Source organism: Excalfactoria chinensis, chromosome 8 (assembly GCF_039878825.1).
Source record: "Excalfactoria chinensis isolate bCotChi1 chromosome 8, bCotChi1.hap2, whole genome shotgun sequence".
In the NCBI taxonomy this organism is placed as follows: domain Eukaryota; kingdom Metazoa; phylum Chordata; class Aves; order Galliformes; family Phasianidae; genus Excalfactoria; species Excalfactoria chinensis.
In genome coordinates this window covers 4,598,281-4,612,305 of record NC_092832.1, presented here as the reverse complement: position 1 = coordinate 4,612,305, position 14,025 = coordinate 4,598,281, and the positions used below count along the sequence as shown (strand labels likewise).

Here is a 14,025-nt window from a genome sequence, read left to right as displayed (position 1 = left end):
AAAAGAAATTACAAATAAGTTCTACACACTTCTGTGAGCGTAACGTACTCTTCTCCAGGCAGGAATGTTTACGGAAGCATTAAGAGTAAAATAACTGTTTAGCCAGGAAATAAGTTAAATAAATAGGGAAAAAAAGGAAAAAAAAGGCCTATCCAAAGCATCTACAAGCCATATTTTATTGTTTTCCTCTCTGTATTCTCTGTATTTATGCAGCTGGATAATCAACACTAAATATAATTTTTTTCCATTCAGGGCCCTCCAGGTGAAGTAATCCAGCCACTGCCAATCCAGTCACCCAAAAAGACTAGAAGATCTCCTGATTACATGGTAGCTGATGCTGGTGATAATATTCTGGATTATTCTGATGGCATGGAAGAGATCTTTGGTTCACTGAATTCACTGAAGCAAGACATTGAGCATATGAAGTATCCAATGGGCACTCAGAACAACCCAGCCCGAACTTGCAAAGACTTGCAGCTCTGCCACCCAGACTTCCCAGATGGTATGTTAATATTGAATGACAAAGGCAAACATGGCTGAAATGATATCCTGCTAAGAAACTTGGGCAGTATCATTAATTATTGGTAGATAGTTAATATAGTTGCTAAACAAACAATGTCATTAAATCAGTTTTCTGCAGGTATAAAAGTGTTCTGTTTATAACACATGAATGTAGAGATATTCTGTTGGTAAAAGTCATAATTCTTTAAATAAGTAACCAGATCTAGTTGTAGAAATAGAAGTTTCAAGCTGTTAAAAACAGTGCTTGTTTAGAAATGTGGGCTTTGTGTTTTCAGAACTATCCAAACTGGAAACGGATGAAAGATTGAAGCTATTTAGATAAATGGAAGTAAAATCACAAACCTCAGTATACTGAAATACTTTAGAGCTTTTAAAAGAAATGAAAATTATTTTAGTAACTATATACTTCAGCTTAGTACAATACAAGAAGTAGCACTGGTGTTGCATGCAATTTATAATTGAACAGGACACAAAAATTACTTTTCTTTTATCCTTAGAAACAATAATTGGGTCTACTGAGTGACCACTGTTTATTCTGTATCATTTAGCAAATGGACGTGCAGGTTTCTCTCATACCATTTAATGCTAAGCACTAGCTTCGTAAAATGCAGAGCAACAGGAACTAGTTTCGTATTCTGAATGACTATTTTCATTCCATTATTTAACCATTTAATTATTTAATTATTCTGTTGTTTTCATCTTTCTTTCAAACTGATTTTACTCCTGTGGAGAAGTTTAAGTGAAAGCCAACCTTTGCACAGCTCTCAGGTTTCATACTTCTTTTCTATTGCAATGGGTACTTTTTTCCCCAGTTCAAAGCAATATTTTTCTTATTTAAATGGAAGAAAAAATAGATTTTGACAGCTTAATAATACTCTACCGCTATCAGTCTAGATAGATAGAAGCAGATGGTTGCCATAAGGAATAGTTTAGCAGTGTATGTGCTATATGAAAAGTACATATTTTACAATTCCGTACCTCCATAATAATGAATGCTTTTATAGACCACATTTGTCTTCTTCATTTAGCAGTACTTGCTTATTGTTTGGAGCTTTTTTCATATCAAAGTAACTCTATTCTGGTTAAAATAAAGGTAAATACATTCATTAAAATGCAAAATTCTGCAGAGGAAAGACTTTCAGTTAGGAAAGACCATTTTCAGTAAACACAGCCCAAATCAACAGAATGTTAAAATACCATCCGTGCTTTGTCTGTGCTCTGTATTAAGAACACAGAACCAGTGAAAGGATTTGTCATGCTTCTTCTAAACGTCCACTTTTTGCCTGAAACTGAATTAGAACATTAGTGTAAGGAAGCAATTTGCTGTTCTGCTGTGAAATTAGCTAGAGATAAGTATGATATAAGTAAGAGATAAGAGATAAGTACCCAGATCACAGAAATCATCATTATAATTACAATGGTGAATTTTTTAAAGATCTCATTTTTAGTGGACCCTGGATTGACTGCAGCTCTTTTTCATCCCCAGATTTCCTTCACTCTAGCACTGTAGAGTCTGAATTCTCAGCCCTGCCTATCTGTTGTGGTATAATACCATTAAACAGCCAAGCACTATACAGCCACTTGCTCACTCTCCAGCTTCCATCTGGCTGGATGGGTGAAAGAGAATCAGAAGGGCAAAAGCCCTTCTCATATTCATCTCAAGCTGCAAAAAAACTTGCAGCTTGAGATGAATATGGTTTAACAGGGAAAAGGGAACCAAAGGATAAAAAACAACAAGCAGCACACAACACAAATTGCTCACTAACAGTCAACCAACATCCAAACAGCCTGTGAACAGCAGCAGATCTCCTGACAACCCTCCCAGTTTCATAAGCATGACAACATACGGTCTGGAATATCCCTTTGGTCTGCTTGGTCTGAAACTATAGGAAGCCTCATGCTCTTAATCTCTTTTTCCCACTATGTGACTTCAACATGCACAGTTAATGTTCACCTAAAACAGTCCAAAGTTTCACTTCTGTTCAGCCTCACAACTCAGTAGCAAAAAACAGTTTTGCCTGAGAATTCCATTTCTCTAAATGGAAGCTTTAGGTACTTGACAGCTACAATCAGGCCCTTTCTACATAGGTATGCAAATCATGCCAAATTTCTTCCTCTGCCTTAGGCCATGGTTTATTTCTGCCTAAAGCTCTCTCTGCACTGGGAGTTCTATTACCACATGTATAGTTAGCCTTCAGCTGAAATAGTGACATAGCTAAATAGTTGAGACCTGTAATGTATGTTTCACACATCGTGACCCCTCTGTACTGAAGTCACTGCAGTTGCTCCTAACCCTTAGCAGTATTCTGCAATACAGTCATTTGAAATCAAATTAAAAGACAACAAAATGATGTAGATAAAACTAGAGATTGATCTCAGCATTATTTTTTATAAACAACAGAACTGACAAATCACAAAGCAATGTACACATATAAATAAATGTATGCTTGTACAGAAGTACATATAAAGGTTCTTTTTAGCGGTGCCCAGTGACAGGACAAGAGGCAATTGGCACAAACCAAAATGCAAGAGGTTCATAAAATCATAAAGGTTGGAAAAGACCTCTATGATGATCTGGTCCAACCATTCACCTACCACCACTTCCCTGAACGGCCTGTTCCAATGCCTCATCACTCCTTCTGGGAAGAAATTATTTCTAATATCCAACCTGAACCTCACCTGTTGCAACTTGAGGCGTTCCCTATTGTCCTGTCACTAGTTAGCTGGGAGAAGAGGCTTGCTGCCACCTCAATACAACCTCCCTTCAGGTAGTTAAAGAGAAAAATAAAGTCTCCCCTGAGCGCTGTCATCTCCAAACTAAATGATCTTGGTTCCTTCAGTTGCTCCTCATAAGATGTGTGCTCCAGACCCCTCGCCAGCTTCATTGCCCTTCTCTAAATACTTTCCAGGGCATCAGTGTATTTCTTGTAGTGAGAGGCCCAAAACTGAATACAGTACTCAAGTGCAGCCTCACCAGTGCCAAATACAAGGAAACAATCACCTCCTGGTCCTGCTGGCAACACTATCTTGATAGAAGCCAGGATGATATTGGCCTTCTTAGCTACATGGGCAAACTGCTGGTTCATGCTCAGCCAAGAAGCTGAGGTTCCATCAGAGCATCAGGAAGCACTTCTTTACTGTGAGGGTGACAGCAGCAGAGTAAGTTGCTCAGTGAGATCACAGAGCATCCCTACTTGGAGAGAGATATTCAAACGCTGTCTGGGCACTGACCTAGACAATATGCTTTACCTGTCTCTTAGCAGTGGTGTTGGATCAGATGACCCTAGAAGTCTCTTCCAATTTCAAATATTCTGTCATGTTTTTGAAAAGAAAGGGTTGTTTTCTCATCATGAAGATAAAATGACTTCACTACAAACTCTGGAGCACAATTTGGTAGTAAAAATCTGGGTCTTCCAAATACCATTTACATTTTCACAGGCTTTTCTCATTCGTTTTAGGGGAATACTGGATTGATCCTAACCAGGGTTGTTCTGGAGACTCCTTCAAAGTGTACTGCAATTTCACAGCAGGTGGGGAAACGTGCATCTACCCAGATAAGAAATCTGAAGGAGTAAGTACCAATCTGTGTTTTCATTTCTTGACAGATAACACTACACTACTGCAACCTTGAAATGAATTACACTGTTGCATTTTTCATATATGTACCTTTCTGATTATGTTTAAATTTACGTAAATCTGAATAAAGCAGTAAAATGGTGCACAGAATTAGCATGTGGCACCTTTACATTAGCTCAGTGCTTTTATGCACATCCTTGTAAAACTTTCACTGCATTCTGGAATGCAGCATAGCTATGCAGCAGGTTTAAATGCATGATCTAGAGCTTGACAACTAAAGTTATACTTCATTTATCTTGTGGGTTCATTTCTATGTAGGCAAAGTAGATATAAAACAAAGTATTAACAGTGAGTGTCCTCACTCATTGGTATAAATGGCCTCTAAAGGGCATGTAGTGTAGAGGATGGCTTTCAAATGCTTATCTAAAAAAGAGAGAAGTATCAGCATCAAAACCAATGAAAACTCTTAATTTAGACACTCCTCACAGTAGCAGTTTATACCAGGGATTTACACTGGTCATCTGTTAAGAGCCATTTATGTGTTAAATAGAATTATCTCTCTTTATAAGCAATCACCTTGGATTCAGTTTAAAGTAATGAATCTGAAGGTGTTCTATACAGGAAAAACATTCTATTTTAGAGCATCTAAAGATGCTGAAAACACCGAAAGAAGAGCCTTTTTTTTTTTTTTTTTTAAACTATCTTACGTGAAATTTGTTCCAGGTAATTTAAAACCTTCTTATCTGTTAATCCACGTTCTAAATACTTACACCTCCACTGCTCTACCACACAGGTTAGAATTTCATCGTGGCCAAAGGAGAATCCAGGATCTTGGTTTAGTGAATTTAAGCGTGGCAAACTTGTAAGTGATGACTGCAACATACAATTATTCACAAATCAAGTACATGTTATGAATGATCAACAGGTCCCAACGAATGTTAAAATATAGAGATAATAACAAACTTAAGACTTTTCATACTTGGTCCTTTTGCCCTAGATATAAGAGCAGCTGCAAGGCCTCTTGCCACTGGTCAGCTGGAGAGTGCTCTGTACTGTACCAGAGCACTGTAAACACACAACAATCCCAACAGTCACCTGCAAAGCTAATGGTGAGGATCTGGCTTCTGGCAAACCACAAATCACCACTTAACCACAGTAAAGCATCTGGAGTACAGATTTCCTACTGCAGTCTAGATAACTGGGAATATACTAAGTATGGAAAAATGAGGGTGCAAGCTGATACAACTTTCTAATTAATGAGAAACAGATCCCCAAAGAGATTCTGCTATTTTACATGATATGGTAGGGGTAAATCACTGTCTTTCCCATTAGAAAAAAATGTATACTTCCTAAATATATTGTAACAATGTGAGAAACTATTTACAGAGTTATAGCTTTATTGAACTTTAAAATCCCTTAACAAGGGCTGCGATGGTTTAATTTTTTATTAAGGACCGTTATGTGGTTACCGTCGACAGTAATTTTGTTCTGCATTTTAACACAAATATTCATGTGACTTCTTATATTTTTTAGCTTTCATATTTGGATGCTGAAGGCAATTCCATTAATATGGTTCAAATGACATTCCTTAAACTACTGAGCGCCTCTGCCAGACAGAATTTCACATACAACTGCCATCAGTCCGTAGCTTGGCATGATGCCTCATCTGACAGCTATGACAAAGCACTAAGGTTCTTAGGATCAAATGATGAAGAGATGTCGTATGACAACAATCCTTACATCAAAGCGCTTCACGATGGCTGTGCAGTAAGTAGAGATTCAGAATTTTCTTTACAAAACCTACCTGTCAATTAAAGTGGAAATAAAACAAATTCTTTTTTTTTTTTTCTTCACTTTTCTCTCCTGAAAAAAGCTTTCTAAAGAGTTTACTTTTAATAGACTGCCCTTTAAGTAGTTTTTAACTAGAATACATCAGTCCTTTATTCAGTCTTTTATATGTACAAAAAAAATAATAAATATTACCATAAGCCAAGACACAGAAATAGAACAAACCTGGTATGGATACAGGCTGTCAGCACCAATGTGATGAAACTAGACTGTTTTCTTGTATGAGTTCTGTGTAAGAGAACAGAAGCAAACAAACATAATTAGAGGAAGCAGCCCAGGAACTGAATATACATATAGTCATAACATATAAGATATATAGTAAAAACATGTATGAACTAAGCCATAAACCACACATAGTAAATTAATTGCATAGTTATGTGACATCGTATTTCCTTTCCTCATATAAATATTTATTTTAATCAAAGTCAGGTGAAATTCAAGGATTGCATCTTTTACCTTCCACTTGTAGCTCGTCTAAAATCCCATGAGCTGTCCAAACATTCGTCGGTTCTCTGACTCTCCAGTAGTCTTTAAAGGTGTAAACCTCTCTTTAGAAGCAGAATAGGTTGAAAACAAGAATGGTACAGGAGAACGTGACAGTTAAAGTTTCACTGATTAATTTGTAGTTTGATATGAAAACATTCTGAAGTGAGTTCCTGAGAAATCAGTGATAGAAAATGAGACCTGGAAGTGGTAGGATACGTACTTGTCTCTGAGACAAAGAAACAACTTAGATAAAGGCAGAGTCTCCTCCTCTCAGTAAAAAATATATGACTGTTTCATGTCAGTCTTTTTAATGTCCTGTATCTTTATATTGCTTTCATTGCCCACAGTGGATGTGTGTAAAGCTCCAGAGGCAATATAAGCAATTTAGGGGGTAACTTTCATCTCTAATTGAGAATACTCAGATCTTCCAGGTTGGATATGCTCATCTTGGCATAGCTGTGAGTGGAGTTGCTTCAGAAAGACATAAGGGACCGTCTGAATGAAGTACAGTTGTGGTTTAACCCAGCAAGCAGCTAAACAGCCTTTTGCTTTTCTCCTAAAACCAAAACACACCATGATGTTAGACACTATGAAGAAAAACTGTCACAGCTGAAACTGAGACAACAATCCTGATACCTAACATAATGAGAAGGCAGGAAGCCTTGTAGGAAATATGACTGTGCTTTCAAACATCTATAATGCATCAGTCCTGACAGACTGCTATTTTCTTCCATGCCCAAAAAGCTTACGTAATGTCTTGTAAGACAGTTATTCTTTCTTCTTAGAACCAGGTGTTTCTTCTGTCTTTCAGAACTAATTAGTGACGTCTTCACAAGGAAAACATCCTCACTACTACAAGAATATTACCGCAAATTAGTACAGTTTGAATTCTTTAAGGAACACTAAATGTCTTACATAATTATGTGGTTTTTTTTTCATTTGTAGGCTTACTTTAGTAAGTCAAAAATCTATGGGCAGGTCTCTTTCTAAAATCAGAAATGTTCCGTATCACATTTTTAAAACAAATTTAGACCTCGTAACATCAGATGCATGAAAGGCAATCATTTATAAATTCAAAACTTCAGACATAGCCTATGAAGATCTACCGTGCATACTTAACTCCACTGATATGTTTGGTTTTGCTTCTTTTTTTTAACAGTCGAGAAAGGGCTACGCAAAGACAGTGATTGAAATCAACACACCCAAAATAGACCAAGTGCCTATTGTTGATGTGATGATCAATGACTTTGGCGATCAGAACCAAAAGTTTGGATTTGAGGTTGGTCCTGTCTGCTTCCTTGGTTAAATTTAAGAAAAAGATCAGATTCAAGACAAACGTGGCACTCTGGTGCTACCAACCCACTTCATGCCACATGCAAGTTTTGAATAAGAATGGCATAGAAAATGTGTCTTGCTGTGTACCTGTCTCATCTAGAAAGTAACTGTTGCCCTTGTAGGGCCAGAATCACATGACTTAAACTAATTTTGCAAGGATGCTGTGGCACAGACAGACAACATAGGGCTCACTTTATCAACATCCCACCCCACCTTTGGATACCTTTGGTGCTGTTTAAAAAAAGAGAAAAAAAAAAACAAACAACAAATGACATGGTGCTCCTTTGATTACAAAGAGGTGTTATGAAAGTGTTTAATAAACTGTAATTATTCTGTGTACAGTACTATACTGTTATTTCTCTGTCCATTTGCAAAACTTGCATGTGCCTCTAAATTGCATCTGGCTCTTACTTTATAATTACAAAACTACGTTGTCAATACTGTTTATGTATTCTGAAAAAATACAGCTGTAATTGCCAGTGAAGCCATTTTAATTTCTGATTAATAATAAAATCCCTTTGTATATATTGTTGTTGAAGAGCTTTGTTATTTGAATTCGCCAAAAGGCCTTAAGGTGGCAAAACTGGAAGATCTTGAGCAGCACTCTCAAAAACCCTTTTCTGCTGATATTACTATGTGATGTTGAATTTCAACACTGAAAGCACCTTCAAAGGTGTTGCGTTCCATGGTGCTATACCTCAGACTTTTTACTTGCTTTTCTGACTTCAGAATTTCATATGAAAATCTGTATATACCTAAAATAAATAAATTTATATTTTTGGGTAGGGAGAATATGTTAAAAAAAAAAAAAAAAAAGGAACAACAAACCAAACTTCTGTTAAAGTCTGTGTGAATTAAAGCAGTCATATAGATTTCCTTTTTTTTTTTTTTTTTTTAAATATATTTTTTCTTCCCCAAACGTATCTCATCTGAATTTGTTTCTGTTGTGCTTACTTGGTATGCATAAATATTAAAACTGGATTCTAAACTGTTATTTATGGATTTTTGCAGTGTTTATTTAGAATTTTAGTGAACAGTAATGGATGTTTGCTTCCCGAACTGGATACTAGAAGTTCCACAGAATGGTCCTATAAAATATTTGCCCATCCCATTAATATAAATTATTTTTCCTGTTATTTCAACTGAAGGCCAGGAATGCAATATGTCTAGGTCATGTGATTCTACACAGCTGCTAAGCAACACAAGGGGACTGCTTTCTACAGGGCTGTCTTTGACCCAAATTCTTACAATTTGCTATTCAAATCTGACCAAAGCAGTTGGTTTGGCCTTCCCTTTGAACACTTCATTCAGGTAGTTGTAAGTAGAAATTGCATTTTAATTTTGCAGCAGAAATCCTTTTGTAATTATTTTTCATAATATATGTAAGACTTGAAAATAAATGTTTGTTTCTGTTTCTTATAAGTTGTTAAATTAAATAGTTCTAGCTTCTGCTGGCTCATTTCCAACTGGTACTTTCTCATGCACGTTTATACATGTAAAAATAAGATTTCAAAAGTCAACTTCTTGCTGTTCATATTTTCTTCTATTTTTGAACCAAAGTTTGTAACTGTCACCTCCAAGAGGAAAATACAAATTTTATTAATAAAATCAAGTCTTGTCTACCTGGATTGGTCATTCTGTTTTTTAATGTCCAGAATTCACCTACTGTCAGTATGGCAACTTTACTCTGCTTCCAGACCATCCAGTCTCAAAACAGTAATAATAATAATTTTACCACATGAACTGGAAGGCACTGAGCAATACTGCTGGAACAAGCAGCGTTAATAGAGGTGCTGATACTGCTACTGGCTGTAGCAGGTGCTATTTATCCAATCTTGCATTTACTCTGCATGAATTTGTAGTCACAACAGTCCACATAATACCAAACCTCTTTACTCATCCAGAGTCTTATATGCTACAGTGCTTGAGTACTTCCCATGGAGAAGGCTCCCATTATAAAAGCAGTCAAATAGTCCTATTTCTTGATAGAAAACAGAAGACAAAACCTAGACCAGGACCTTGAACCGAAACACAGATTTTCCAGTACTTTGTTTTAGATAATCTGAAGTATAACTGATGAAGAGTCCAAGCTAGAAATATGATACATGTCACCTGGGACTATGCAAGCTAAATTCCTTACTAAAACAAGCCTATGAGAGAATGAGAAACAATATTTTTCACATCTCAAGCAAAAAAAAACATTTAATTAAAATAACACTGGACAGCTGGACTTTGCCTCTAGAAGTCAACCAAACAGAACTAGGACATCCTGTGATCTTGAAGTTTCACATTATCTCAGATCAAATTAGGTTGTTTTTCTTTAAAGTTTGCTTCAGTCCTCCCTCTAAATAGAGAAAATCCATAGCAGAGATGTTAGACATTTTCCTAATAAATACGTAACATGAGAATGTAGCAAAGTAGACGGACAGCAACCTCAAGCTGAGGAACAACATTACACATTGAGGCAACATTCTGTCCAGGAATGGGACATGGGCCTGGGATGGAGATCTAAAAGACAAGCTACAACCTTAGAAGTATAAATTGTCCTCTGTATATTCATAGAGCTTCTACTTCTTCTACATAGAGCTTCCACATGTATGTTGTTCCTCCTTTGGATCAGCTTTGTTAATTACAAAATAGGGCTTCATGTGCTAATGGCTAGTGGGAGATGCTATGATAGCCATTGATTGATTTTCTATTACATGCAGATTCATAATTCAGTAAATGAACATCCTCCATTGTACAAGAGGTACCAAAATTAACCTGACAGTGACAAAGACGAGATGTTCAATGCCACATCTGCTATAATTACCTGGAACATAGTCTTGTGTTTTCTAGGCATACAAATTATCAAAAAGGCTCATTGTTGATTTGGTAAAACGCAGCACCAAGATTACAGTAAAGCAGTAGACTGTTCTAAGGTCATGTATTCTTTTCTTTCCTTCCCAGTAAGGACATCAATGATTATTACAGTGAAAGAGGCTGTGAACATCAGACAAGTAGATGTACTGCTTTAGCCAAAACTGGGTTGGTTTTTTTGTGTGTGTGTTTTGGTTTTTTTTTCCCCTCAACAGTATGAACAAAGGCTCTGTTCTAATGACAGACGATGGAGCCGAAGCCCACAGTACTACCATGGACATGTTTTGCTTAGGTTCTCTCAAGACCTTTGCCAGACCTTGACTTTGCTTCCAGTTTTTCAAGGGCGGAGTTAAGACTGCCAACAAAAAGCAGCTAACTTCAGTAATACAAACAGGAGTTCTTAAGAATTCAGATGCAGGACTGGGATCTAACTGCCTTCATTGCTTCTCGGTATGGTCTAAGTTTATTTTTTAACATCAAAATGAAATTGTAGCTAAATCTTGATGAAGCACAACAGAACCTAGCCAGCAGTGATTAAATGCACATGAAAATTAAAATTCAGCTCATCCAATTTGCTGCCATTACATTATGCACTACTAACACATTAAATATGTAAATAGCAGATGACCAAGAAATCAACCACCAACCAGTGGGACAGGATAAAATCTACATATAAACAGTGCCGATGTCAGTGCTGGCCATGCATTATTGTTCTTAGCCTTTCCATGTCTAGTATCACTAAATGAGATATTACAATCTAGTAGTAGTAGTTTTCAGTTTTCTGACTACTGGCCACTGCACATCCAAATGACTAATTTTATTGCTTTTCCCCATGCTCAGCCTTTGTGTTCAAAGCAACATAAGACTCACCAAGGATAGTCACTCAATCTTCTTTATGATTCTAATACAAAGAACAGCTGCCATAAACAGCACCAATAGGTCCTGAACAGATAACAAGAAAAAGCAAAGTTAATCATTCCTTGGATAGTACAGTAAACAGAAGAGTTGATGGAACATTCATCATTTCTCCTGTACACATCAAAGAAGACTGAATGTAAGTACTGGAACTATTTAACAGCTTGCAAAGCCATCTATTTTTCTTGTTCATTACACACCTTGCAGAGTGGCCAGTAAAATTCTTTGCAAGAAGACTTTTGTTTTTCTCTAACCCAAGAAGTTCTCAGAGCTCTCCAGAGTCCCAAGACCACCCAAATGACCAGGTATGAACACAGAAGCCTCCTGTTCCGTTCTCATCTCACCCTGAAATACTTTGTACACCAAAATACTGAAAATGGCCATGGCCATGCAGCAACAGCACTAGCCCATGATGTTGCACCTGGGAGGCCCAGCCTTCAGACTCTGTAGTTCCCTGGCGTAAGAGCAAAGTAAGCACAGCTAGAGCAGAAAAACCTCAGTTTTTAAATGGAAGAGCACATGACTGCTGAAAATGATAATGAGACTTTCAAGGTTAGGTACTCAAAAGAGGAAGGGAGGACTATGAGAGAGAGTGAAAAGGCTGGGCAATATATACAAAGCCACACTAACACACTGTCGGACTCACCAAATATAAAGCCTGGCTGGGTGATCCACACATCCACGTTAGGTGTAGAATGAAACAGCCTCTGACATTACTTGTGCCTTGTACATAGCAAACACAGAGAAGCAGATGAGTGGGTCAGTGTCTGAGAGCTGTCTGCAACAAAACCACATGAAGACAGCAGGGAGATCAGTTCAACTTTGATGTCCGTGAATCCTCCCTTTGCACACAGAAGTTGGTCCATTTAATCTTATAAACACCTCAATCTCAAAACTATCCACAGTATCTTGAGGATATCACCATATTTGACCTGATGTGGTGCCTTTCCAAGAACATTTCCCTGGAGAAAGCAATAAATAATGTTAAGAATAGTACACATTAACTGATAGCTGAAAAATGTCTCAGCTGCATGATTCTTGACTATTCCAAAGTGTTATGAGTTTGCATGTATGCATGCATTTGTTTCTCATGCTTTGCATAATTTCTGATGACTGTATATACATGCACAGCAGCTAGCTAGAGTGATTACTCACCGAATTTAACAAGTAGTTTAGAATCACCTACTATAAAAGTAAAATGAAAGCAAAATTACACTTTTGGAAGCCAAGCTAAGGGTTGAAACATATGTATGCACAGATAGTTAACACCTTTTAAAATACATAACAAGAAACCCTTCACACAGACATACAGCAAGTTTAGATGCATATTACCTGAGTGGAACTCAACTGTGGCAATGTGTGAAATGATATATTTAACTGTAATGAGACACCACTCAGAGGAAGCAAACCCACCCAAGCAGTTTAGGGCTCTCCTGCTCACATAACACTGCAATATTTACATTATGTATGGAGCGGTAGGAAAGGGCTGCATGCTCTCCAGCAAATTTAGTGCAGAGAAGGAATGCTGCACTTGATGCACGTTTACAAAGCTCTGTGCACAGAGCTGATTCCCACCCCCGACAACGGTACTGTAACAAGGAAAAAGGCACAGAAGGGTAAAACTTGGGAACTGCATGCAAGAAGAAGATTAAAAAGCAAGATGAAGATAATTAAGAACAGCTAACGGAGGGAAATATTTCCACCGAGGACTTCTGAGAGAGCGGCAAGTAGTTTTGTTTTCTTAGCAAAACAGAAACTGAGCAAAGCAGCTCTACAAAGGCAGGCGTTTGATTTGTAGCTGGTCGCAAGGGCTCGTTTTGGCAGGACAATCACCGGCCCTTAGCAGGACGGGAAAGACGGCATTGCAGCCAGCAGCGACCGCACGGTGCCCTCGTGCCTTGTGCGCCGCCTCCCAGGAGCAGCAGAGCTCGCCCGAGAGGCGGCTGCTTTGCAGCTCCTCACCTGACTGCTGGCTCTGTTGTCAAAGCGATGCACCCCGCTTCTTCCTGCTTACCGGCAGCTAGCAAATACCTGTGAGCTGATCTCCAAAGAGCCGGGGGCCTGAGGCTGAGATACCTTATTGAGAAGAGGGAAAATATGGCCCTTTGTTTTCTTCGCCTAGGTTCTTCTGTGGTAGAAAAGGCTGCACGGTTCTGCACGGCTGTTGGACTTCTGACAGCAGGTACGCAAATAATAATATTTAAAGAAACCTGTTTGCAAACTAACTAGAGGAACTTGCTATTTGTTTTGAAGCAGTATAGGGGCTTTAACACTGACAGGTATTCCTTTGAGACAGGAGTCAGATGAAGCAGCTCTTGGATGTGCTTCTTTTGCTTAATCTCTTCCTCTGAAAGCTTTGATTGAAAACTAAGCCTCTCTCAGGGTCCTATAGCACAGCCTGTAAGCTTCTTTCAGTTAATTAACTCTCAAATTAACTGTAGCTGGATCTCATAACCTCTAACAATGCTTCCAGAATCCTTCTCT

General features: G+C 37.8%; 1 protein-coding gene across 4 annotated transcripts in view; it reads left to right on the top strand.

The window, feature by feature from the left end:
* COL11A1 (collagen type XI alpha 1 chain) overlaps positions 1-9,333 on the top strand; it is a 120,173-nt gene extending 110,840 nt beyond the window's left edge. For all 4 annotated transcript variants that reach the window (XM_072342935.1, XM_072342934.1, XM_072342933.1 and 1 more), the window contains 5 exons: positions 253-502; positions 3,981-4,093; positions 4,892-4,960; positions 5,632-5,865; positions 7,592-9,333. In XM_072342935.1, coding sequence (XP_072199036.1) covers positions 253-502; positions 3,981-4,093; positions 4,892-4,960; positions 5,632-5,865; positions 7,592-7,738 — 813 coding nt within the window. In that variant the 3' untranslated portion in view covers positions 7,739-9,333. The remainder of the gene's footprint in view (positions 1-252; positions 503-3,980; positions 4,094-4,891; positions 4,961-5,631; positions 5,866-7,591) is intronic.
* The last annotated feature ends 4,692 nt before the right edge of the window (positions 9,334-14,025 follow it).